This window comes from Folsomia candida, unplaced genomic scaffold, assembly GCF_002217175.1.
Source record: "Folsomia candida strain VU population unplaced genomic scaffold, ASM221717v1 Fcan01_Sc003, whole genome shotgun sequence".
NCBI classification, from domain to species: domain Eukaryota; kingdom Metazoa; phylum Arthropoda; class Collembola; order Entomobryomorpha; family Isotomidae; genus Folsomia; species Folsomia candida.
Genome location: NW_019091195.1, coordinates 597,653 through 624,672, shown reverse-complemented (window position 1 = coordinate 624,672; position 27,020 = coordinate 597,653). Strand labels below are relative to the sequence as shown.

Genomic DNA, 27,020 nt, shown 5'->3' with positions numbered 1-27,020 from the left:
TGATGCAAGTAGGTGAACTGGTTTAGTATAACATGATTTGAAATACCCGTTTTCAATGATTGAGGTATAAATTTCAATGCTGATACATAAACCTGAAAACGGTAACATGCCTAGTCTAAAGTTACGACTAATTTGTGCTATAAATCGTGTTTAAGTAGATTTCTGACTAACCAGTTTAGGTTGAAATCAGGGATTGTGTGAAAGACTAAAAATGGAAGTATACTTGCACGCATAATTTATTAAGTTATTAAGTTAGATAGGAAAGATGTCGACATATTCAAGAGGAGAAAAAAAACAATGGAGAGACTAGACTTATAAACACGTAATCAATCATAACTTAATTCGTATATCCGTTTCACTACTTTTTGTCATCCCTCATTTTATCCACCATCCGTCCCACAAAATCCTTATGCTTTTCCGTAAACGTGGCAAACGATGCCCTTAACTTTGATGATGGCGTAGTGATCGATGCTCCTTCATGAATCACATATTGAATCATTCCCATCAATTCGAGAGAATCATTGTGAGTTACATCTTTGTCCAGAACGCAATCCACACATTCTTCAAGTGCGGACAAATCTTGTCGCAATTTTTGCAACGCTGTGACCAGAGTGGACAACAAGTTTCTCGTGAGCCGGGTGGCATGTCGAGGGACAAGTTCTCGACTCAGTTGGAGGGTAAAAAGACTGTGTTCCTTGAGGAAGTGGGTGGATCGTGAGATACGCGCCCCACTCGAAGAACGGACGGGATCCAGGCCATGGGAGGATTTCACCCCTTCGGAATACGTCAACGAGAAGACGGATAGCTCAAAAGCAGCGGAGATTGCATCGGTTTGAGAACGTGTGAGTTTTGGAGCGGATCTAGAACAAGTTTGAATGTTATGTAGGTCGAAATTCGAAAATCGGAAAAGAAATCTACTCACAGATATTTAGAGTCCTCCGGAACGACCAGAATTTTGTTCCTGACCACAAGAAAACCATCTCTCAACAGACTCGTGGCATGCTTCCTGCTTTCCGCATTGCAATGTGTTCTTAACAGCTGAAGATAGAAGGCAATCACATCCTCATCATTCTCAGCTTGGAGTAGTTTAGCCGGAGCTAGTGGAACGTGGGGACAGTTTCCAAACCCGTAAAATATTTCGCCATCCCATGTAAGAGTAATATTGGGCTTGAGTTTAGTCAAGAATTGAGTCTTCCATCCAGGATGGAGGGAAATATCTGGAGGTGAATCAGGTTGGAAGGTATTGCTTGAACTAATCCAACCCGGTATCGGGGTCAGTTGTGGGGTGAAGATGTACAAGTGAGGAGTTGGTGTAGAGCGTAAATTTCCTCGCATTGCGGATTTGTCAGTAACAACTGCAAATTGTTATGTCAGCAATAATAAGGTAACCGTTCTAGCAACATGGTAATTATGCAGTCCCACAAAAATTGAGAGCATACGTACCGAAAGAACCAAGCACAACGCCACTGATATTTTCAGTGGCTTCCGTCCAGAAAAATGCATCGGCACCACTGAATGCAAGTAACTGTCCAGTCAATCCGTTGCCTGTATTGCCTTGGAGGAATACTCCTTTCGTTAGTTGGGTGTCTGGGAGAGTGAGGGATGACCCCTTTCCATACTGGGCGCCATGAACACTCTCGGCTGGAATAGGATTTTTGCTTGGAAGATGAAGCTGGGTGCTAAAAGTGCCATCAGCGTTCAGATGGCCCCGTGTAGCTAGTTAACAAAATATTTCGTAATCGAGCTTCATCCCACATACATAAATGCATGTGATGGGCAATTTATATGCATATTACCAGGATTTGTCAAGCTGTAAATCCAGAATTCAAATTTCCCTTTGGAAAATACTACTGGAATTGCTCCTTCCTCTTTGGATGCGTCATTTGGAGTAAAATGCCCACCAATTCTATTCGCACCACTGCTGGAGACTATCTTGTCAAATTGCGCTCCGTCCGATGGAGTAAACATGGCCGTATCTCCACCGCCCATTGTTGTAAATGTCCCGGTGAGCGAGGGCGTTTCAGGGGGTATAAATACAGTTAAGGTCCCTCTATTACAAAATATCATTCAGTACAGACATGGGCGTAGCATTAAATTTCTATTGCTATCAATGTTTCTTATTACGCTGTGCCGATTTTAGGTACAAAGATTTGAACTGCTGTTGTCGACGGGTGCAACCATCCGTCCAATTCCTTCCCAACCGATGCTTTCGGAGAAAGAGACACACTGTATAATTTGCCCCCTTGGTCGTCAGCTTTAGGTCGAGCATAACCATTCTGCTCTAAATAGAATCCAAAATCTTGGCCTAGCAAAGATCTCACACTCGATCCGGGTGGGGCCTGCAAAAACAAATGTTCAAAATATTTGATTGACATGCAATGATTTTCTTACATTATGCATTTTTCCAGATCTTTGTACATAACTTGACGCTTGATTTGCTATACGAACACAATAATACCTTTGGTTTCTTTGTCTTTGCAAAACCTCGCCCCTTTTTGTCCTGCGTGGGCTGTTTCATAAAACTTCTTCCCTTTTTCACGGTTGGTGGTGCACGAGTATCTCCCCCATTTTGAACCAGACCAACACAGTATACGTAAAACCCTGGTAGTGGTTTTTTTCCAGGAGTAAGTTGACCCCGCCGACCAGGTTTATCAAGCACCATTTCCCAGGCGCCTTCCTTCAACGATAGCTTTCCCGTAATCCCGTTGTTTGGAAAAATACCCGTCACCGCAGGAGATTCGTCTTGTTCAAATGAAGATTGAATTGGACCCTTCGCTGCTAGTTCGGTCAGTTGTGGAGATTCCGAGTCAGGCTTGAATGTTGCAGTGTATCCTCGTCCGAGAGGGAGGAAGGTTCCATGAACTACGATTGTTGTTTCAGGCACCGACAACTTTCCAGCCCCACCTTCCAAGGGGTAGTAAATGTCGTATTTAGGTGCGTTCGCAGCACCCTAATCAAAAATTAAAAAAACAGGATTCAGCTAAATAATTCATATACGCATATTCACACATATAAATACGTATTTAATTCCTAATGACACATAACTACAGTCATACACAGTGGCGCTGGCGTAGGATACGTTATTATAACTGTGATTACATGTTCTCTCTTAATGCTACGCTGCGTTTGGCATACACAATTTTTCTACAAACTTTTAACCGTACATAATTCGACTTACTTGGAAATTAAACACCTTTATTTGTCCTGGTACTCTCTTTTCCTCTTCGGCCCTCTTGGTGAGTATGCTGTCATCGAACGCCACAATGTTTCCCAGTTCGTTGAACATAAAGCAACCTGACTCACCTTTCTGATTCCAAGTACCAATTTCTTTGGCAGCGCTGGCATAAAAGTAAAATTCCACTCCTACCTTGCCACCTTCCTTGCTGATGATGTATCCGGCTACGCCTGTACAATAAGAAATGTATGCATGCATATTTACATATTTATACATGTCACTGATCCTGAGGAAGAGTGGTACATTCATTTTCAGGTCGAGAAAAAACTTGCAAATACCTGTAGCGGTTGAACCCATGGCAAAAAATACCCCATTCGTTTTTCCTCCGGGAGGAAGGCTGGCAGGATTTATATTACTTGGTCGTGACGGATCCACCACGAATTCTCCATCTTCCTTATTACCTCCATAGTCGGTAGGTGAGATAGGTTGTCGTGGGTTGAAATTGCCCTCAATCTTTTGGACTTTTGGGTCAACTGGGGAAACATTGTTGATGACAAAGGATCCCATAATTCCCGTAAATGGGACAAAAACTTGGGTTGTGATTGTATTTGTAAAGTACATCCCTCTAATATGAACTGAGAGATCCTTTTGCTCAGACATTGCGAGTGGTGGCTTCTCAGCCCCCATGGGGACGAGTGATATTTCGTACTCTGTTATTTTGAACAAGGAAAACCAATTTATAAAAAAAATTCACACTGGTAACGTAATAAATAAATAAATATGCAGAACCTACTGGGCGGTATGTACAAATTCTGCACCGTTTCAGTGGAGGAGGACGAGGCATTAGACGTTGACGTCACGCTACCCCCGTGAAGTAAAGTTTGGAAAGTTTCCTCCTCAACTTCCGTCATTGAAGTGACAGCTTCTGGGGCGGCAACTACTGTAGGCGGAGGAGGTGAGGAAGGAACAGGTGATGGGGCTGACTGGGTGGAAGATGTTGATTCCAATTTCGATGCTGTGGTATTCGACGAGTCCATAACAGCAGCGCCGGCTGAGGAGCCAGAGTAATGTTGCGTCGTGTTTGTGGTCGTGCTCAATTGTTGAATTGCGCTTTCTTGCTGTGCCATCATTTGTGCTTTTGCCTGGAGGAGGATTTGGCTTTGCTGGGATTGCATGACCTGCTCCTCCGTCATTTTTTGAGGTGCAGGTGGAGGAGCTGCTGTTGGTGGAGTTGGAGGTGGTCCAGACCCGAGGGCACCTCCGACCATCAGCTTAGATCCTGCGTCCTTGATCATTGTCCCCAAGGATAAAATTCCCCCTAAAGCATTTTTAAGCGACGATGCTACTTTCCCAGCTCCCTGAGACATGGCTGACATTGCTAGTTGGCCCTTTGACATTGCTGCATCTACAAGACCCCCTGCCGCCCCAAGTGCTTTTGAAGCCACATATTGCATTGGTAGCAATCCTGGTCTATCAAATAATATCAGTCCGGCTACTGGGTTAAACATGCTTCCTTCATCTGAAATGAATTAGGCAACCTCTCCCATCTTTGTGGCAGGAATTAAGGTTCCATGTATGCCAATCCCACTGCCGGATGCATCCGTATAAAATGTCACTAGAATTTACATATATAGTTACTCTCAACTAGTCTTCATCACATGCTCTGAAAATTGTACTGGATGACATACTTGGCGAAGGTGTGTCTGGTTCAGGCATCCATTTCGCTGGGATAAAGGACGCATCCAAAGTACCATGTCGATTGATACCTCCTTGAAATGACATCCATCTGCAAGACCCATTTTTCTGTTTCAATATTGTTGAGAAACTTTAGTCGTTTTTATAGAATGTGTTTTACCCCTGAGAAATTCCCGTCAACTTTTCCTCTCCGGGTCCTAGGATTTGGATAAAGTCGCTTGCAACACGCGACCCAGAGGTGTAGATTACTTTGTAGATTTTATCCGGTTGCGAATCCATCGTGTAGTTAGCTGCACGGTGGATATAATGATCAGTTATTTTTTAACATATAATCTTTTAAATATTGTAGTTTGTTCTCTTTACTCTTTACCTGCCTCGGGGCCGGAAACCTTCTTTGTACTCTCCGCTCCTCCTCCTCCTCCTCCTCCTGCAGAACTTCCACTGCTTCCACTATTCTCAACACCACTACTCCAAACTTTTGCACTATCTCCTGACCCCGTCAAGGTAAGAAACACGCTGAGTGGAGCCACATCTGGTGCGCCGTCCAGAACAAGGTAACCAGATATGGAGCCTTGCATACGGAATTTGCTCAACTCCCCTGCCGTGGATGCCGTAAAATTTCCTAACTCTCCACCAGCCGCGGCCGCGGCCGACTTGACAAATACCCCACCAACACGGAGGTTAGGCTTCAACGGAGAAAAAAATGACACTTTAGCCCCACCAGTGCTCATTTTCGTTACGATTGTCGTTATCGTTATTTTCGTAATTATCGTGGTCGTGATCGTTCTTGTCATTGTGATTGTTGTCCATGAACTAGAAGAGGACATTCCAGGTGGGAACGAGACACGAGCCGGAGGTGTGTTGGACGCTCGTGGAATAAGTGTTCCTCCATTAGCTGCCGGTCCACTAATTTTGGCCATATCAGCTGGACGAAGTGGTATAAACTTGGTGGCATTAGATGTCCCTGATCCGAAAGAACAGCTACCCATGACGTTGGCTCCTCCGCCATCCGGCACTAAAACGCAAGGTTCCATGGACGAGGATGAGGACGATTTAATCAACGTGCTAGAGGTTGACATGTACATGGAAAATGTCCAAGATAATTCATTGCTAGTGGTGGAAAGAAATCCCTTGTATCCCTTCGTGGTAGTCAAAAAACCCGATATGGATGCGGTCGATCCACCGGTGAGGAGGGATTTCAATTTGGTAGCATCTTCCTTACTGAGGAGGATAAATTCACCTCCTCCATCGTCCCCAGAGGGCTTGAAATTTCCGGATATTAAGAGTCCGGAGGATGCAAATGGGGAGAATAATGCTGTGGAAATATGTACAAGCATGCATACTTGTAAGTACTTATTATTACATATGTATGTAGCTCAATGAGTGTGCAATATTAAATATGTCACAATTGCCAAGCTATCAAAGTGACTATTCGCCTAACCTGGTATCCCTGTAGCCGTCGTGGCAACTGTTTGCTTGAGACTGATTTGGTTCACGGAAGACGATGTTCCCGTTTTGAAGGTAAAGGTTGTACTGCTCTCACTCCCACCGCTAGCACTTGTTTGCGAATTAGAGGATGCTGGCGAAGCCCCTGCCTGTACGAATGTGGCGTCCGAATTTGGTGGCAATTTGTTCATATCTTCAACTTTATCTGGAATAAATGTTGGGCCGTCGCTTGGATTTGTTGCGGGTAGAAAGATCCCAGGGATTTGGACTGATTTGTCGCTACTAGTCAGCGTTCCTGTAGAGGTCAGGAAAAAACGATTTGTTTTGGGTCTACAATTTTATATCTATATTCGTTTTCATGTTGGGTTCATCTTGGTTTATTTTCTACATATAATCGCAAACAGAAATCTAAAACGCATGGTTAAAAAGGAGGAATGTAAACTATTATTTGGAGAGGAACATATCGTCTACAGAAAATTGCAACCGTGATTTAATAAAGCTACATATTACGGAAAGAAGCAAGTCTCAATTATGATAATCATATTCGTGGATTAAGAACACAACAGTTTGTTGCAGCATTTACAAAAATGAAGTTCTGGATTACCTGCCATAACGGACGATGTCCCCTTATTATCTGGAACAAACTCTGCTTTCCCCTGTCCACCTCCAGTTACATCGACGCTTCCACGAATTGGGCTGATGGACCCACTCGATGTGACAATAGTTCCATAGCGCATGTTCTTGTTAATTGTTGTCGTTGTAGTCGTGATAGTTGTTATTTTGGTAGTTTTTGTGGTAATCCTAGTAAATTCCATGGACGAATACGGGAGAAAGTATGACGCTACTCCAGGAACCCTAGAGTAATGTATAATTCCAGGTATACTTTCATTCGGATTTCCGTCCGGATGGAAAACGGCAGGTTCTTTGAGCATCATGGGTGGTTTCGAGGATGAAATGGTTTCAACACGGGCAGCAGCACCGGTCGTTGTTTTTGAACTGGTCGTCGATCCAGTATTACTGCTGCCAGAGGGAGAAGGCGAAGATGGTGGAGTTAGACTGACTTTAATCGGAGTCTGCAAAGGAGATCCATCGACGACGACATGGCCACCCATAACATCTCCAGGTGGGAGTTTATTTACATCCTCAGGCGACGGAGTGAAACTTCCTGTACCAGATTCGGAGGTGGTGTAGACGCCAGAAATGTGGAGATTTGGATCCAGAGTGGAGATGAATGTGGCTATGATGTGACGAAATATACCAAAAATATGACAAAAATAAACAAATCCAGACTCATTAACAGATAATCATGGTATTATGTTGGCGCTGGCTGTGTTAATTTTATGGATATTTTTAATATTTTAATTTCAGGGTGTCGCATTGCAATAAGTAGAAACTTACCTTTGACATTAGTTACTGGGGTCGGCGTAAACAACGCAGCTGGCTTCGATCCAGTGTCACCTGGAGCGAAATTGAGCTGACCTTGTGTCGTCATTCCAGGCAAATCTGGTGAAGTCACGCTACCAACCGAACTTCCAGGAGGAAGCGTTTTTAAATCTGCAGGATTTGATGGGACAAATACACCACTGCTGGAGCCCGAACCTTCTGGGATTGTATAACTCCCTGATATTTTCACGCTCGGATTTGATGTTGACGTAAAAGTTGCTGTAGTAAAGTGCAAGGAATATATTTGTATAGACCGTAAAAATCGCATGGGTGGACATATTAATTTGCAATCTGTAATCTAGGCTGAGAGGCAATTTTACTCTAGATGTATAACTAATTTTAAGGATTTGTAAACTGTAACCTTTCCTATTCTGCCCAAGAATGAAAAGTCGTAAGACTAATCAAGTCTACATATTCTCACCTGGAAATGATGTCTCGCCCGCCTTAATCGGTGTAAACGCCCAAGTTTTTGAACTAGTGGTTGTCGTCACTGTAGACGTTCGCGTAGTCTTTGTCGTCCTCTTCATGACAATTGTGAAGGGTTGTAACCCCGGAACTCCGGGAATTACAGTGCCCGACATAGCCGTTGGTTGGGCCCCTGACGCTGGGATGAAAAAACCTAAAAGATTTTCGGATTAGTTTAAGAGTAACAATATACAAAAATATTATCTTAACAACCTTGGCCTTTCGAATCGGAGGGGAGTTGATAAATACCAGGGACGGCAGGACCTCCGCCGTCAGGAATAAACATAGCTAAAGAAAAATTTGGCTTTATAAATGGTCCGTAAATGGAAACCTTAACCGTGTTATTAGCTAACCTTGACCCCCACTATTCTCTTCGGTTTGAGGCTTAAATTCCGCCAGAGTTCCACCCTCCCCAGTGATCATAACCGACCCTTTCGAAACACCTCCTCCTCCTCCTGAGCCTGGTATCAGATAACCATCCAGATTTACCCCAGCAGGCAATTGAGCCATCTCTTTGGGATTGTTAGGCTTGAATATGGACTCCTGACCACTGTCCGCATTTGGATTTGGTATCAAAGTCCCCGCAATTCTTAGCGTTGGGTTGCTCGATGGAGAGAAGAAATATGGACTCGCCGTCGTTGTTGGAGTAGGTTGAAAAGAGCACGAGTTGTTCCCAGATGATGGAACGTTTACGACACCATCAATCTGGGCGGAGGATCCCTCGAGAAGAAATCCCCCTGAAGATGGCCCTGGAGGAAGATGGGAGTAAAAAGCGGGGTCGTTCGGAGAAAAGACGAGTGGCCCACCGGGGATTGGAGACACGGTACAAACACCAGGAAATACTGCATTAGCCAGCAGAGAGGAGACGAATTGGCAGTCTGACGCAGTAGTGTGATCTACCGTAGTTAATTGTATAGTGCTTGGTTTGCTGCTCGTCGTGCTGGTGAGTGTCGTTGTGGGTGATGAGGGGGTCGTCGGTGATGAGGGGGAGGTCGTCGGTGAAGGGGCATTAATTTTAAGCGTAACCGTGACCGGTGGAGAGCCTGGTTGGAGGGGGATTACAGTGCCGTGGAGGGAAGTTGTAGGTAGTCCTTCAAATTCTGCGTCGTTATTGGGTTGGAAGGTGGAGGTGGTTCCGTCCGGTCCTCGAACGAGTTGTCCGACTATTTTCTTATCTGGGTAGCCCGTGGGGTAGAGAATCGCTATTGAATAGAATAAATAATTGTCTTAGGGAAAATGATCATAGTACAATCAAGCGAAAAATGTCATCATTTTACACTCAGGTACTGGTTTAGGTTGTTTAAAAATTCATTGCATTACATACAGTGGTTTTCAAAATATATTAAAGCTTATAAAAAAAGTATCAGGAACGTGAGAAACTAAATATGCTGAGCATAAAAGATTGGGTGAAATATGTACCCGTCATTGGTGGCATCGTCATATCTGGCATTTCCATATCCGGCATTGACATTGGTTTTATGTCAGAGGTTGGAATCTTGTTCATGTTCATGTCTGGCATCGTCATTGGGGTCACACCAGAAGTAGTTCCCGATGGCATGTCAGGGGTCACAATTGGCTTAATGTCAGTCGTTGGAATCTTCTTCATATTCATGTCTGGCATCGTCATTGGTGTCATTCCTCCCATCGACATTTCCGAAACCGTGATTGGTTTAATTCCTGATGAAATTGGCTTCATGTTAAGCATCGTCATCGACATATCGTTCATCGCAGGGGAACTTCCTAACTTAAACGGTGAAGGAGCCATGGGGAAAGCAGGGTTAAAGTTAATGTGCCCTTCAAACGGAGCCATCCCAACACTTTGAGGTACAATAAATCCAGAGCTTAATCCGGTTGGCAGAATACTTCCACCTGCCGCAGCATCAGTAGGGATGAACTGCCCACCACCACTATCAGTTTTCGTGAAAGTTCCCATGATTTTTTTCCCTGGTTGATTACTCGGATAGAAAAATGCAGCTGAAATACATCCAAGATTACGTAAACTTAGACAAAGATATTACAATAAACTATGTACACTTTTTAACGTACGAGTCGGCGTAGTCTCAATTTCCGGCGTAAACTTAAAATCGAATCCCATCGATGATCCACTTGTGGTGGTCGTTGTTGTCGTCGTGGTTGACGTAGTTGTCACAGTTTTGTGCAACTTGAACTTGATCTTTGTCATCCCTGTTCCTTCTACAGTGCCAGAATACCACCCCATGGGAAGTGAAGCCATTTGTTGTGGATTTTTAGGACGGAATACGCCTCCACCAAAGGGAGCGGGGGTGAATTGCCCGTATACAAACATATTGTCGGGTTGTCCATCCGGGTGGAAAATTGCTAAAAAGAAAAAAAAACGTTGTATGTATTGATTCGACACACCTCTGCCTATTAAGTGATTCAGAAATATATATTATATTTCCGTGTATGAAGTCATTGGATGATCAGTGTGTAACGTGGTATCGATCGGCTTGGGAGAAGTAATTCACAATAGGAAGTTCGCATAATGACGAAAATAAATCCAGGAAATTCTTTATATTGGACATTAATATGAAATAACCTGGTCCAGGCGCGTTTGCAGGTTCTGGAATAATTGCTGCTCCCTTTTCTCCATCGTCTGGTGGGACCACCAAAGCCACCATTGGAACGGAACCAGGAGCACTGGAAACCACTGCCCCACGTAATCCGTCTTTCGGAAGCGATGCTGTCAATTGATCCGGATTGTCGGGGACGAAGGTGGGAGATAAAGACGGATCTGTCGTTGAAGGGACGAGTGAGCCAGGAATTACGATTTCGGGATGATCAAAAGGCGAGAAAGTTGCTAAATTTCAAACATAAACTAAATTGTAAAACCACAAATATTTTTTCTTGAGCACAGGTGAACAGCAAAAAAACTAGAATTGAAATTTCATCAAAAAGAAAGAAAGACCAAAATCCATATTCGCACCTTTTCCTGCGGTATCTTCTTTTGGTGGGAGTACGGTGAAAGTTGGACTGGAACCAGCAGAACTGGGTGGCGGAGCTGCCAAAAGTCCGCTCTGCGGGGGCGTAGTCACGCCATCGAATATCATCGGCAGCTGGGTCGGATCTTTGGGAAGTTTTCCTAAATCGTCAGGGCGGACAGTAATCGTCACTGGCGTATTCGGATTGGGTGATTGCGTCACAGTTGCGGTAATCCTGTCAGCAGGGTTGGACGTGGGGAAGAAATAAACTAGCAACAATATTTAGTACGTAATTATTCAAAGTACTTCGAAACGATAGAAATTACCAATCACTTTTTTGTGGTAATATGGCTTACCCGTCTTGTTCGTAACTGGATCGGGGGCAAAGGACACGGTTCCTTCTCCCAATGTGACAGTTCCACTCACTTTCTCAGTAGATCCACCGTCGACCGAGGTAAAGGTCACGCTCATAGGTTGCCCTCCAGTTGAAGGCAACGCAACATTGTCCAAAGGAACTAAAGAACCAGACCCACTCATTTCGCTCGGAGGAGTATATTTTGCCAGAAAAGTTGTCTTTTTATCAATTGTAGTCACTTTCACTGTTGTTGAAGTGGTACGTTTCACCAATGTGGCGGAATAAAATAGTCCTCCCATGTTTGGCATGGGTGGCGAGAGGAAACATGGCATGGGGCTTAGTCCCTTGGACAAAATTACTCCTTGCAAACCGGAAGTGGGAAATGGCCCACTCGTAGATGGAGCCCCGGTTGGGATGAATTTAGCCACGGAACCATCCTGAGCCAGTTGAACTTTTCCTGACAGTATAGTCGTCTTCCCATCACCCGTAGACATGAAGGAAGCTTTGGAATTAGAAAATTAGGTGAATTTTGTCAAATTTACTTAATAATAGCCAATAAATTGATTTAAAATTATCTCCACCTTCTTGTGGCGCATTTAATGTTACTCCGTCTGGTTTGAATTGGGCTGGAGTGAATGGATCCGTCGATGGGTAGAGGACACCCTTCGTCAAAGCGGCTGAGTTGGACTCCAACGCCATAAAACCCTCGACGGGTTCGTTCCCAATGGCGGATCCAGTTATTTGAAGATATCCTGAAACAGCGCCCTCGCTGCTTGTTTTAGATTTAGATGGTTCGGTATACGTTCCAGCGAAGGTCTGCGTGGGTCGGTTCAATGGCATAAAGAGAGCTGTATGAATAATGAGAACAATGGAGAGAAACATCTTTGAGACTTTTTAGCTGAGCCAACTAGTTCTTGAAATTACGATGAGTCGAAAAAATGTCTACTTATGCAATCTCTTATAACAAATTTACGCAATTTTATATAGTAAACCTGGTGCTGGAGGTTTTTCTTCCACAGTAACCGGAAACGATGGGGCCGATCCGCCAGTGATCTGGTCGAGGTGGAGAGTCCCTTTCATTACAGCTGTACTTTCTTTTTCAGACTTTTCCGTAGTAAAACTGACTTGTACGGAGTTGTCCGTTTGCGTTCCAAGTTCTTGCTTTAGTGAGGTAATTTGTGTCAGATCGTTGGGAGAAAAGACATCGACTTCCCCATTTGGCGATGGAGTGAATACCCCAGGAATAATTATTTTCTTTCCAGTGGTAGTCGTCACGGTCATGGTGGCTACACGAGGCAATAAGTAAACCAGAGTTCATATATTTATAAGCAAAACTAAATATACTTATGCTCACATTTAATCGTTTTCCTTTTTATCGTTTTCACAGTAAAAGTTCCCGGAGCAGGTGATGAGACAAATAAGGGGACCGGATGACCATTTGGTATCGAAGGGATGAAAACGCCATCATGATCGCCAACCTGAAGTTGCGGCGTTCCAGGAGATGAATCCGGAATAAAGGTAGGAGGCCCAGTAGGACTGCCACCCGTGCTACTCGGAGGGGTGAAACTAAAAGAGCCAGGAATATCAACGGGAGGACTTCCGAACTTGTGAAATACTCCTGTGACATAAAACAGCATATAAAAATCATACAAAAAATGTGTCGATTTTTTATATATTTTGACACCTTTTTGCTTAATTGCTCCATTCGGACTTGTACTCACGATTGGTTCTGGGACCACAAACTTGTTTGATCCTGGTTGTAAGTTTCCGGCAATTGGCGCTACCCCTGGAATTGGGAGACTTACAAACCCTGGAGTTAGGGATGTTGATCCCTTCAATTTTGGAGCCTCTTCCGGGTTAGGAGTAAAGACTCCGGGTGTCGTTCCACTGCCCGGAACCCAAATCCCCATTATAGGTGATGGGTTAAATTTTGGTGCAGTCCCATTTCCAGTGGCAGGAAGTGGGGCAGGGTTGGGATAGAACACTGCCGGCATTGATTTTTCTACTGGAGCACTTGGTAAGAATGATGTCGTTCCAGACACTGATGACATCACTGTTCCCCTGATGACATTATTATTGGTTGACGTTGACGTTGTTGTTGCGGATGACGATGATGATGTCCGAGTTACGAGTGAAATAGACCCTTTCAACCCCATCAGAAACTGCTCCGACTGAAATCCTCCGTCGGGGAAGAACTGGCCGGGTGTTCCGAACGTTGAAGATTGAATCCAAGTACCAGATATTTTAAGGTCTGGTTTTTCATCGGACGAAAATACGGCCGGAATCGGATTGTCTTCATCTACCTTTGTAATTATTGGCTCGGTCTGACCTGGACCAGGTGGGTGGACCAAAACAAGAACCGGTTTCGATGTAGCGTCACCATCCCAAAGTGTAGCTATTTCCCCACCGGGATTAATTTTAGCTACGTCTGCCGAATTGATTAGTTCCATCTTTTCGCCATTGCTACTAGAGGATCTCGTAGTCGTCTTTGTCACCGTAGTAGTTGTTCGGGTAGTTGTTGTTTTCTTAATGAATCCAGTCATCGTGAACTTTGTGTTATAGAAGAACGTGATTGTTGCTGCGAAATGATTTTTTAGAGCAACATTAGAAACTTGCGTTGTGGTGAATTTCATGCAATGTATTTATTTAGAAATTTATTGACCTACCTCGTTGGACACTATATGAATCTGATACGAACGTAGGAGTTCCTCCAACCCCACTCGGGTTCAATGTCCCCTTTTTCATTTGCCCTGAAGGCATGAGCACATAGCCTGGTGTGGGGCCCGGTGGGAGTTTGTTTTTGCTGTCTTTCGGCGTAAACACATCTTGCGCTGATCCCGGAGTTGGTGAGTAGGTTCCACAGATTGCAATGTTCGGGTTGGATAGTGGAGTGAAAACCACTCCAGGTGTTTCAACATTAACGGGCTTTAAACCAATAGGGAGCCCTGGTCCTGGTGCGTCAGATAAAGTAATCGGAATGGGGAGGGAGCCAGGAATGTTGTTGACCACAGTGCCGCGTACATTTTCTAAATTTCCATCTGTACTCATTTTTGAGAGTTGGGTGCTATCCGTTGGATAGAATGCACCTCCACCCTCACCGGACGGAGAGGGGACAAATTGACCAAGAATAGGAGTTGACGGATGACCTTCCACATACAGTGATGCTGCAAGATCATAGTTAGGAATTAATTTATATTTACATACATCACCGACCGCATAAAGTTATTTGAAATATTGCAACTTTATATCTTGTTGTTCCAACCATCACTATCAAATTTAACCATCACTGATCTTTAATCGGTCTTTTTTATTGGAAATGAATCTTATATTTTGGATTTTATTGAAACCTCGTTTTCTCTTTATTAATTGGATATTTTAAACTTCACGTGCATAGCATATGCACCACCGTGACATACAATTTAAGACTAGTGGAAATCCCAAATCACAATCACCTGGCCCTGGTTCCGTCTTCGGGTCTGGCTTAAAATTGGCCGATCCTCCGGATGTTGTTGGCGGCGAAACTGACACTGGAATAGGTTTTGCGGTTGGGTCATTGGGTAAAATAATGGCTGGAGTAGAGGCTGACCCTGCTGGGCCCAATGTTTTTGCCAACTCTGACGGCGAATCCGCAACGAAGGCATCCCCTTTCGGACTGGGTACCAGTTTACCAGAGACTGTTGTTCGATCTCCATTTTGTGACATCACAATCATGGTAGCTGCATAAATAAAATAACCGGAAAGTCGTACATTAGTGTAAGTTATGTCCATGCATAATAAAATCGCTTACCCGGGGACCCCGCTTCTGAACCAGAGTCGGGATTCGGTTGACAAATCAGTTTGTTTCCTTCGATTGTATAACTTCCAGAAACTGGGACTGAGCCCAATGTCTCCTTCATTATCTGACCAGCTCCACTTCCTGTTGGCATCTTTGATGGGTCAGACAGCACAAAAGTGCCCGGTTTACCAGGAGCTGTTGGTGCAACGTAGGAACCGGTTAATCTGACTCCACCCAGATAAATTGAAGCTATAAAACAAGCAGTAAACTTTAGGTGAGAATGATCGAATTATGATTTGCAACAGTTATTAAACATTATTTATAATCAAATTATTTAAATTTTGACTTGATACGATCTGGATTTGTGTCTGTCTCACTTGTTGCTTCCTGTCCAGAAGGCCCCGAAGGGCCAAGCTTCATGGAAAATCCGCTCGAAGTTCTTGTAATCGTTGTTGTAATGACTGTTGTGGTCGTGGTCGTAATAATGGTTGTTTTGTAAAAGGTTCGAGTTACGATGTATATTTTTCCTGAAGTGGAACCGCCCTGTTTCATTTGATTGGAAAATGAGGCTTGGTCATCGGGCATGAAATTGACAGGATCACTTGGTTTCGATGGTGGAACTGTTTTTCCAGGGAACTGTTGAGTAGATCCATCCGGTGTAAAGTACGCTATTATAATCAACGATTTTATTATGCCATCGCAACAAATTGGGTATTAATATTTCTCGACTATTTCTCACCCGTCTGTGGCACCGACATGGGATCGATAATAAAACTTGTCCCACTGGCAGGTGGCGTTGGACTACTTCCCGGTTTATTCTCTGGCTTTTGCACAACCGCTTGAAATACTTTGTTTGCCGTGCTGCTGCTCGAAGACGTACAATGGAACGTAATGAATGTCGTTTCTTGAGTTAGACGTTTTACAAAGTCTGTGTTATCATTGGGGATAAAAACCCCTCCTGCACCGGCTGACGATCCTTGTGTTAGATCGATACGACCTTCGATTCCTTCTCCAGTGGGGTCACCAGTCACATAGGCGACGGCTAGAATTGGATAAATCTGCATAACTTGGCATACCTTTAGCAAACTTATATGTACTCTATACGTTTTACATTTTAGAATTATGAAACAATATACGAATTTGAAAATCTTTTTAACAATGCACTTTTAGAAAATTCAATGAACGCATTGCAACGCAAAAACCGTTTCTATTTATATTCTTCTACGAATAAATTGAACTTGATCCGGACACAAAATATGGGTTGCTCACTTCACAAAAAGTACAATGCCATTGAATACAAAATATGTATATATTTGTATAGTTGTAATTATGAGTAAGTGTGATACAAAACTTCAATAAATTCTACCTACCATTTTCCACATCACCCACTGTTCCTGGTTCGGGAGTAAAGCTTGGACTTCCATCAGGACCAACAGAAAGAACTCCTTTCATCGGAACTGCTCCTAATTTTTCGACGACAACCCAACCAGTGGTACCAGTCGTCGCCGTTGTTGGCATTGTTGCTTGAGTCGATGGCTGAAATGGCGTCGGTGTCGAACCCGTCGGTTCCCCACAGGTTCCTCGTATTTTAGCGGTAGGGTTATCAATCGGGATGAATGAAGCAGCCATTGGTGGGATGGGATCCATTGTGACGGTAATGGGGTCAAGGGGAGACATTGGAATTTGCAGCGTACATTCTGTCGGTTGCGCATTCGGTAGTTGGGATAACGTTAGGGACGCACGTATTGTACCTCCCGGCGTCAATCCATCTAAACTTCCTTCAGTCGGATGAAATACACCGCTGCCTTGCGTCAACTGCGGCATGGTGAACCAACCGGTGATGGTCGTTGTTGTCACAGTTGTCGTCGTGATGATAGCTTGTTACAGTTACAAGGAATAATACTTTATTTGAAACGAACAGCTTACGAAAATATGCATACATTCCAAGAAGTCGTTCGTTTCGGTTATGATTCACAGATGACAGAGACCATACACACAAAATTAGGTGATAACTTACTGGTTATTCGTGTAGAAGATGTAACCATGATAAAGGTGGCTGTTTGAGTGGCGCTGGATAATGTCATCATAACCACGATGGGCTTGCCATTTGGAGTGGTCGAAACGAACATACCGGGAGTGGATCCAGTCGTTGAGACAACCGTGGCTAGGTCAGACCATCGATCAGGAGAAAAGCTTGCAGGAGATCTGTGGAATACAAAATTTATATGTAGAACATTTAAATGTGTACTGGAAATAGTTGATCAAAATAACATTCAGATTCATAACCCGTTTGTCATTGAGATAATACGTAATCGACCAGATTCCACAATGCAGTATTACCAATGACAATCAAATGCTTAAAACTTTGTTGCTTATGAATTAATATTTTCTACACATTAATCGAATCCCAGTCTTACCCAGGAGTTGACGACACCTTAGATATTCCCGTAATAGCGAGATGAGATTGACCAAATGGATAAAAATATCCGGGTCCGGACCCCTCAGTGAGGGTCGATTCAGGAAGGAAACTAGCGTCAGTGCCAGGTCCATTGTACGGTTGCTGTTCAACAAAATGCATATATTTACGATTTAGGGTAAAAGTAGTTTTAGAAATTTAGTCATGGATTAGCTTAATTTTTATCACGGACAAACTCGAGCATTTTGGATTATTAATGTACCATTTTTCCCTTGAGTGGAGTTGAATTGTTCCCAATCAAAAGGAGTCCTTCCGTCGTGAGATGTCTCAACTTTTTCCCCTCTGATTCCTGTATTTTGAACGCACCTGGACTTCCTGGAGTGAGAGGTTCTTCCCAAACACCGGAAACAGTTTGAGTGGCGTCATCACCGAAATGGAAAACGGCTGGAGTTGGAGGCTTCGGATCGGCGACAAATGATGCAGGTTTTCCCGACAAAGTAGGTGCTGATATCTTTCCTGGAATTGGTTCCAGGGTGTTCGAAGGAAAAGTAATTTTCCCAGGCGCAACATCGGCATAATCTTCTTCCGAGAACTTCATTAAAATATAGTGAGTTCATTTGTTGCATATTTACTTGCGGTATTTCAACGAACTTATTTACCTTGTCTGAGATAAATTGGCCCCCTTCTACGTAAAATACGCCAGTAATTTTCTTTGTGGCATCATTGTCAGGTACGAAAACGGCTGTAAGAAAACAAAGATTAATTTCAGTTATGTGTTACAACAAAAAAATGATAAAGCAAAATAAGCAGATACTACCACCACTAGTACCTACTCCCCTCACGTGTCGGCATAAATAAATCATAAAATCTCGATCAACTTTATGACGTTTTAAAATAATTGGGCAAATTTATCCTATACTCTACGTCGGTTTTATGTACCTGGAATAAAGCCACTATCTGGCGACGATATACTAACGAATGCGAAAGGTTGTCCTGGAGGAGGTTTCTGCACAGTGCACTTTAATGGCTTTCCATCGGCAACGGTAATAACGCCCCCACCGTCTGCCAACTGATTCAAATCGGAAGGATCCTTTGGATGAAATCGGACCATTTGGGGGGATACTACAGCACTTCCCGATATCGACACTCCAGAAGATGTGATGATTAATTGAGCTAAGGAATTTTCCAAATTTTTATAATTTTAAAAAATTTCTACATATGTAATTTCTATGTAATTTCTATGTAATAAGCACACAGTTTCCAAACCTTGTTGAGCCCCAGATCCACTTGCTCCGGTCGATGTTGTTCCTCCTTCTCCTGTGCCTTCTGCAGCAGCACCGCCACCTCCACCTTGTCGTAAATCTGGTTTAAACAAATCTGGAGGGACGAAAACCCCAAGAATTCCGTCCCCATCAGATCCACTCGTTGTTACCAAAGTTCCAGGTGTTGGACCGCTCGGCATTCGGGCAGCATCTTCAGAAATCAGAGTAAAATTACTTGCTCCACTGGCACTTGTTTGCTCAGTGTATGTCCCTCGCAAGACCGAAGTTGGCGAACTAGTTGGATGGAACGTTGCTTGAGAGGGGGGTCCCATGTCAGGAATAAAACCATTTTTTCCACCAACTGGAGGAAACATTGTTCCCGGCATTGAAGGCCATCCTTCTGGCGTAATTGCACCTCTCAGTGGTGCCTTTATCTTGGCTCCCTCATCTGGATTTGTTGGAGTAAATAAGGCTTCCCCTCCTGGGTACGGGGGACGTTGAACCATTCCCTGCAATGATAACCCAGATCCGCTAGCAAATACCGCCTTCGAAGTAGTTGTGACGGGAACCATGCTGAACGTTATGGTCGTCGTCGTCACTGAGGTGATGGTTATCACTGTGATGGTTCGCGTAATAATGGTTGTCGTTGTGGTCACAATGAATGAGACAGTCCCTCCTTTTGGGGGAAACATTTTGGCATGGGCTGGATTTTGTAGCATGAATGAGCCACTGGTCCCGCTGGGTTCTAAGGACATGGTGCCAGGTATGGGATCAGCAGAATTGAAGATTGATACCACCCCTGTCAAGGGAAATGTTAATATTAGATCCACACGTTCTGTCTGGCTCCCGTTTTATCATACATGATACATATTTCGTATTATACACGCTTGAAGTATCGGTTCAGGATGTTAGAAAACGTATGTACTTAGGTATTATAAGTTACAACTATCATGAGGTTTTATTTATTAGTTTACCTGGAATTGCACCAGCTTTCAAGGGATTGAATGTGCATAGAACTTTTGAGGGGTCAGCACATGTCAGAATTCCACCCTGGGGAGTAGCTCCGACTGGGCTGTCCGGAGTGAACGTGGCGGATCCTTCTTGCATTTCAAGTGGATTGTACGCACGGAATTGAAGTGGGTCGGATTTCGTCATGAGACCCGAAATGAGATTGGTCGGTGAGGAGAACGGTGACAATTTTCCTGACACGAGGTCGCTCGGGTCTGCAGTGAACCCACAAGTGGACAAAGGTGGCTCAGGGGGATGAAGGAGGCCATGTTGAGAAGGGGCTCCTTGTGCTGACAGGATCCCAGGGGAAGGCGTATGTGGGACTTGAAATGTGACATCAGGGATGAACGTATTCCCTTTGGATAGGACACCATGAATTTCGTTAAATGGGTTCGCATCAGGCATGAAAGTAGTGGGAGTGTCGGGCTATAATAATAAATTAACATCATACTATTATATATGTATAAATATGCACATACAGGTAAAATTGTGACTTATGGGAAAAGATTTTTTTTTGGTTTTGCTGAGGTTCATCAGAGCATTGTTTGCATATGTACAATAAATAAGCATATGCAAATATTGCACATCTCACCGAGAACGATGCCGTCCCCTTCGTAGAGCCGGGCGACAGCACTCCAACAATAACTAGATTATTATGTAACATTTAATAGTTTTGTACTTCATGACAGAAACAGTGTGTGTAGTATTTCTATTTGTTTGACCTTGTCCTGCAATTGGGGTTACTCTCCCATGAACCTCAGCAGTAGGAGTATTTGCCGAATTAATTGGATTAAACGACCCTGCCGATCCAGCCTGTCCGGGAGGAGTGTACATCCCTTTAATTTCCGCCCCCTGATTTCCATCTGGTGCAAATGTGGCTGGCAACGAGCCTGGGATTCAACATAATTTTATTTTATTTACTACAACTAGTGAAACAAAATTGTAAGTGGAAATGTTGACATATTTTTTAAGACGGTAAGACCTGGGAGATCCGGATAGAATGTTGCTGCTGATCCTGGATTAGGTTCCATTCTTCCGGGTATTGCAACTCCTCCTGTATAATTCGTTATACAAGTTTTAGTCATTCAAATTTACGAGAAATTCATGCATACTTATTATTATTCTTTAAGTATTTTTTATGTGGCTTGAACTCCATATGTTGTTACTCAGGGTGGCCAGAATAACTCGCTGCCCACACTCATCCATACGTAAAAAATAGGTTTTCCACCATTTTGCCCTCAAACATTTACTGTACCTTGAGGAACGATTTCCCCATGCTCTGGTCCACTAGGAAGGTCACTCGCCTTCGTTGGCATAAAAGAACAGGCGGGCTGCCCAGTCGTGTACATGCCCGGGATAGGAGTTGGAGAGTTGTCCGTAAAGTATTCAGCTAGACAAAAGCACGCAAAATACGTATGATTGTTATTTCGTGTAGCTTTATCAAAGAATTCTACATTTCATTAGCCTCACCTTTCACCGAGTTTTGTGAATCCTCCATAAAAGTGAAAGGCCCTCCTCCTGCACCCGGATTATGTAAACTGCCCATTAAAGTGGATGACCCGCTAGATAGGAGGACCTTCCCATGATTATCGCCTTGTGGAAATGCTGCCGCATCCAGCGGAGAGAAAGTTGGTGGATTGCCTGCCATCCAAATGCCCGAATAAGCTACCGCTGGAGCCACATCCAAGTAAACCGAAGCCGGGATTGACCCTTCCGGATCGGGAAGGAAAGAAGCAGGTTAATCTTTTGAGGACGGAGGGTTCATTGTTCCAGGAATTTTCGCTAAATTGGCCTAATTTACAAAACATGTGTATGCAAGGTGTGCGAATCTTATGTGTAAATCGAAATAAATTATTCGCAAAATTTATCACGGATAATGCTTTAATTACTAACCTTCTCGCTTAATAGAGTACCATGTACAGCAGCCAGCGGAACTTTACTCCCATAATCGTCTGGATTCGACGGGGTAAATTTTCCTGGTAAAGAAATATTCGCCGCTGCTTGATAAACACCTCGCATCGCTGCTCTTGTATTGACATCAGAAACGAACGTAACAAATACGCTCCCTTCAGGATCTGGGCTGAAAGCCAGGGGTGACCCAGCGCTCAAAACTCCATGTGGAATCTGGGTGGCCACATACACTGGGACAAGTTTACCACTGCTTGGCAACTGAGGCGCTTTGCTAGCATCGAGAAGGGTCACTTTTCCTGGGTTGTTGTTCGTTTCAGCCGGAGGTGGCGTGTACATTGCAGGAATCGGAAAGTCAGGGCGAATATCAGAGAAAAAGTTTACCCTGATGGCTTCCTAATTCATGTGAAATGAATTGGGAACGACAAAACATGAGTATAAAATTCTACAGTAGAATGAAATACAATACACACACGACACACACCTTAGCGTCCGGTGTAAATGTGGCGGGTTGACCGGCTACATTCGGCGGAGTGAGGAAGCCTGAAAAGCTGTTGGAGCCCCCAGAAACAGAGGAAGCTGATGAAAGGGTCATAGTTCCATACGTCTCGGTACGAACAATTATTGTACTTGTCGTAATGATTGTTGTTGAAAAAGTCTCAAACATTTTGAATGTTGCAGAACTTGAATCTGTTGATGTAATGTAGAGACCTTTCAATACAGCGGCAGGGTCCAGATCTGGGACAAAACTAGCCATAGAAGAACCACTTGGGTCACGAGTGAACAATGTCGATTCCACAGGTGCGACGGGGCTAGCTCCCATCGAACCGGAAATTGGTGCTCCCCCAGAACGTAGGGTGAGAAGACCGTGCGATTCCGACGTTGAAAGACTTGATGGCGAATCGGGTTGGAATTTTTCTGGCAATCCTTGCAGCATAACACCAGAGATGGTTTGTCCTCCACCTGTTGAGTCAACGGAATACGAGGCGACTATGGAGCCTGCAGCGTCAGGAAAGAAAGTGGCCGATTGTGCGCTCTCTGCGATAATCTTTCCTGATTGTGGCGAGAGTCCACCAACCTCTGCGACTCCACGGATAGAAGTTGAAAGCGCAAACTGGTCCGCGCTGGTTGGGATGAACGAGAGGGAACTTCCCAGAGTGGGGGTTGGATTAAGAGGAGTAAATGAAATCTGTGCTCCGCCCCAGTCGGGTTTAAAAATGCCTGAAATTAAATTAAATTGTATGCTTGACATCAATCCACCAGATAATCAAGAAAATTTGATGAAATTTTAATATCAGAGCAGGATTAATTTTTTACTTGTGCGCAACAATAACTAGAATAATTGTTCCACAATCAAGGATTCACCTCATTGAATTAGATATCTATTTGCATGATTTCGCCTGTTAATTAGCTGATATATCAAACTACACACTTTAGTGCCTAATTTTTCACGGGTTACCTACCTTTTGCCCCCACTGGTTCAGGTGGAGGTGAGGGTGGCGGCTTTGGGGGCGCCCCAGGCAAAGTGGGAGGTCCTCCAGGATGCCTTAATCAAATGAAGAAATTTATATTGATTTGCACAATTATTATAAACAGCCAATTGCATGATTAAGGCATACTCCGGCGGACCCATGGCAAGAGTAATTGGTGGTCCATGTCCATCGCTGAAGGTCCCATTTTGCCCTCCCATTCCTTCTTCTGGTTCATCGAAGGGAATCTGCGGAGTTTGAGTCAACTATTTAGCAATCCATTGTGTTTACAAAATTATGCTCGTAAATTACGAATTCATCAGCCGTTCCAGCAACTCCTGGAACCCAAGCTCCAGAAACGGCTGGTCCACCATCAGCTGGAGTAAATGAACCGGTAGTTCCAACACCAGACGGAATCTAAAAGTAAAAACTTTGTCAAAAACATTGCTCTAAAATGACCTACAGCAATTATGCAACTTATTTAATACTAGAGTTCAATAAAGATCAAAATGGGTTTATATTTAGAATATTCATGCAAAATACTGTATCTCAATTTCCCCACTACCAAACTTGTAAATATTTAGAAAAATATGAGAGGCGATGTGAGTCATGGTGGTGACAAAGGCGAAAATGGATAGGTTTGCATATTATCGGTTAATTGTAGCATTAGAAAGTTACATACATATGCAAATCTGTACAAAACACTTTCACTCACAAATGAAAACGGTGCACTGGGCTTGTTGACAATAAGCTCTCCCTGAATAGGAACCTTTTGCCCTGAGGACGGCGTCATTGTTCCAAAAATTTTGGCTGGTTTTGGAGGCACTGCTCCCGATGGGTAGAAATCGTTTGGAACCTTTGGATTCCTATTATGATACAAAGAAAGGAACCATATTTTATTATTCGTGGTATTTTCAATTTTACTCATATATTTCTCAAGTAGACTTACATTGGGGCTAGCGTGCCCTCCATCGGTGCAATTTTGGGATCACTAGGCACGAATGAAACTGGTCCACCCTCACCATCCGCGACAAACTTTGGCTCGTCCCCAGCAGACGCAGGGGGTAGAAGGACGCCATGTCTCGGCGGAGACGTTGACGTTCCAACTGGGGCCATCATTCCACTTAGCGACGGTTTCAATTTAGACGCAATGATAGTTTCATCATCAGGAAGAAACAGGTCAGGTTCACCACTCCGTTGTTGTAAAATTATGCCCATCACAGGAGCCAATGCGTGTTTATCATCCGTAAAAGTTGCCCGAGTGTGCATAAGAGAATCCGGGATGATAACGGGGGGAAGTTTGTTGTTGTAAAGTTGCCCTGTTTGCACAGAAACTCCGGAAGCGTTGGGTGGGTCTGGGGTGACGCTTACACGGATTGCGACGTTTGGGTCTTTTGATCGAAATGGGTTCGACATGTCCGAGTCGACAACTTTTGGCAAAAAAGGGAAGCGAAAAAGTTGTAAAGGTGGTACTAACAATTGCTTAAGAGGTTTACAAATTATGAACACACCGAACATGTCGGGATATCCACTGAAGCCAGGGACCGAGTACCCATGGACAGAAATGTCTCCCTTCGTTGTCGCAAGTTTTGCCGGGTATCCCATGCCGTCGGGGAGAAATATTCCAGACCCGGGTGTCACAGGCAGCTGAAACACAAACAGTTTTAGGACCTCTGCAAGTCTCCGATTTTGATATCCTTTTGTATTTGTACATAGGTATGTTGTACTACTATTTACGTAGATAAGTGTAATACGTTCATATTACATTTTATATACTACATAAGGTATTTTTTCATAAATATGTACATGTATTCAATTTGCTCATGCCCCACCGTATGAAAAGGATTATACCCAACACAGCTTTGCAAAAAATTCAACTTTACATTTTTATCATTTTTGCATTCTTTTGACCCTAGATAGTCATCTTATAACAACCCGAAATTTAGAAACAGGTGCTTGACTATATGTACACATTTAAGTATGAAGAAATTACTATCTGGGATCAAGAAATACTAAAATTCGATAAAATTGTAATTCAAGGCAGTTTTACTGATTTTCACCCCTTTCATGTGGCGTAGAGGGCGAAAATGGGGCCATGGAATAAACTCCTTTGAGAACCAGACTCGCTGATGACCCAATATTACCCATGAGTTATTAAAATTGGAAATTTATGTGTAATCCTTTCCGTACATACATACTTGTGTAATAGATGCGTTATATATGTATCGCCTCTTTGCGGCTCACCATAATTCCATGCACTAAATCGCGCTTCGCAGTTGGAGAACTGGGATTTGGCGAATATGCTCCAAGTGTTCCAGACTCTTTTGCTAATTTCCCGCCAAACGTTTTGGGATCTGTGGTCTGAAAAAGGTAGGGCCTCCCTTCCCCGAAGGGCACCATCATCCCACCCGTCACCGGCAGCGTGGAAGAGTCCAGAGTGAAAGTTCCTTGACTAATTTTAGGTGGATTTCCCTCCATACTTTTAGGCAATGCTGGTACCGGAGTTCCAACCGAAAGATACACGCTCGCAGCAGCTCCCGCTTTATACACTACTTTCTTTAACATGACTTTTTTAGGCCCCTTTTTTGCGCAACTGTTCATCATGGTACAGACAGCCGTCCCCGCTCCAGAACCCATCGCACCTGCCAAGTCACTAATTACCTCAACCCCACCCGTTAGCCCACCTTTGAGAACTTTGTTTGTTTCCTTTACAAGAGTTCCTTCCACGGCGTTGGTGAGCCCCAGGACTTGACCCACCGGATTGTTCACCACTTTCGTTAAGCCCATGTTTACCCCCTTGAGTCCCCTTTCGAAACCGGTCACTACTCCTCCTACCAAATTGCTAAGCAGACTCCTCCTCCCATGGGTCACTTGTATTGTCAAATCATCAAAAAAATCGGGATTCGATGTAGAAAATTCTGTCTCATCGCCAATAATGATAACTTTGTCTTTCTTCCCTGTCGTTGGGGGTTTCTGTTTATAAAAGTTGGCATATTTTTAGCTATGTATTTTTAAAGAAAACTACCAAAAATATTATTATTACCTTTGCCCACATAATTTCTTCGCCTTCTTCCTCTGGGAAAGCACTCGCGTTAAAGCCACACGACACGAAGAGGGTCGCTTCACAACTGGTCCATATTACCGGCCTTTTTTTCCTCCTATCCTCCCAGACATCCCATTCGACCAGGACTTGCCTCCCATCACTCAACGTGACGACCCCATCGTTATTAATGCTTTCGTCTCCATCCTCTTCACCACTCGAACCCACATCCTTGACGTACGCGTAGATGGGGTAATATCCAGCCGGCGTGGCGTTGGGGTCTCGCCTTAAGACCACGTATGTCATTTTACCTCCACCCGGGCGAAGGGCAACCTTGTCTTCGTCACTCTTTAGCACGACGACGTCAACGTTACTATCATTACTGGAACGTTGATAGATCACGTCGTCGTTTCCAGAAAATTCCTCCAAAATGGGTGAATGGTAGTGAGTGACCCCTTTAGTGGTGTCTATTGTCTACGATGTGAGTTATAGAAAATATGTAGAAATATTTAAGATTCAAAAATTGTTCAGAAATATATTTTGCTGCGTTACCTGTAGGAGAAAGAGGTCACCCTTCATTTGTGGGAGGGGCAATGCTAATGCGGCCTTACTTAAATGGGCCAT

At 43.8% G+C, this 27,020-nt stretch overlaps 2 protein-coding genes across 2 annotated transcripts; both read right to left on the bottom strand.

Moving 5' to 3' along the window:
* Positions 1 to 234: 234 nt before the first annotated feature.
* Positions 235 to 5,145, bottom strand: LOC118434746. Its single transcript, XM_035848892.1, has 11 exons — positions 5,031 to 5,145; positions 4,864 to 4,961; positions 3,969 to 4,790; positions 3,514 to 3,885; positions 3,179 to 3,405; positions 2,459 to 2,950; positions 2,125 to 2,339; positions 1,797 to 2,050; positions 1,444 to 1,716; positions 923 to 1,355; positions 235 to 860 (listed from the first exon to the last, which is right to left on the bottom strand). Exons 3-11 carry the CDS (start codon positions 4,681 to 4,683, stop codon positions 359 to 361), a joined length of 3,483 nt encoding a protein of 1,160 aa, XP_035704785.1. The 5' UTR covers positions 4,684 to 4,790; positions 4,864 to 4,961; positions 5,031 to 5,145; the 3' UTR covers positions 235 to 358.
* LOC110845554 (mucin-19) lies at positions 4,705 to 27,020 on the bottom strand. Its single transcript, XM_022091991.1, has 47 exons — positions 26,949 to 27,020; positions 26,400 to 26,870; positions 25,601 to 26,329; positions 24,868 to 25,003; positions 24,306 to 24,786; positions 24,072 to 24,222; positions 23,669 to 23,773; positions 23,507 to 23,604; positions 23,351 to 23,433; positions 22,372 to 23,108; positions 21,893 to 22,283; positions 21,235 to 21,369; positions 20,962 to 21,033; positions 20,702 to 20,869; positions 20,572 to 20,624; positions 19,946 to 20,405; positions 18,976 to 19,770; positions 18,649 to 18,882; positions 18,369 to 18,451; positions 17,972 to 18,301; positions 17,711 to 17,853; positions 17,311 to 17,498; positions 16,664 to 17,170; positions 16,033 to 16,335; positions 15,671 to 15,961; positions 15,306 to 15,542; positions 14,971 to 15,234; positions 14,185 to 14,682; positions 13,203 to 14,096; positions 12,873 to 13,136; positions 12,511 to 12,804; positions 12,100 to 12,366; positions 11,520 to 12,020; positions 11,169 to 11,432; positions 10,782 to 11,042; positions 10,271 to 10,561; positions 9,644 to 10,198; positions 8,578 to 9,426; positions 8,438 to 8,512; positions 8,181 to 8,378; positions 7,715 to 7,978; positions 6,921 to 7,553; positions 6,312 to 6,611; positions 5,241 to 6,185; positions 5,031 to 5,160; positions 4,864 to 4,961; positions 4,705 to 4,790 (listed from the first exon to the last, which is right to left on the bottom strand). The coding sequence occupies exons 1-47, from the start codon at positions 27,018 to 27,020 to the stop codon at positions 4,705 to 4,707; spliced, it is 15,384 nt and encodes a 5,127-aa protein (XP_021947683.1).

Excerpts from the sequence above, each read along its gene's own strand:
- LOC118434746 (XM_035848892.1), bottom strand. The coding sequence starts at position 4,683 with ATGTTTAACCCAGTAGCCGGACTGATATTATTTGATAGACCAGGATTG. Across the intron at positions 2,340-2,458 it reads CAAAGACAAAGAAACCAAAG|GCCCCACCCGGATCGAGTGT; the intron begins GTATTATTGTGT and ends TTGTTTTTGCAG. Across the intron at positions 861-922 it reads CCGGAGGACTCTAAATATCT|ATCCGCTCCAAAACTCACAC; the intron begins GTGAGTAGATTT and ends AACTTGTTCTAG.
- LOC110845554 (XM_022091991.1), bottom strand. The coding sequence starts at position 27,020 with ATGGCCCATTTAAGTAAGGCCGCATTAGCATTGCCCCTCCCACAAATG. Across the intron at positions 26,330-26,399 it reads AAGAAATTATGTGGGCAAAG|AAACCCCCAACGACAGGGAA; the intron begins GTAATAATAATA and ends TTTTATAAACAG. Across the intron at positions 14,683-14,970 it reads GAAGACGGAACCAGGGCCAG|CATCACTGTATGTGGAAGGT; the intron begins GTGATTGTGATT and ends ATGATCTTGCAG.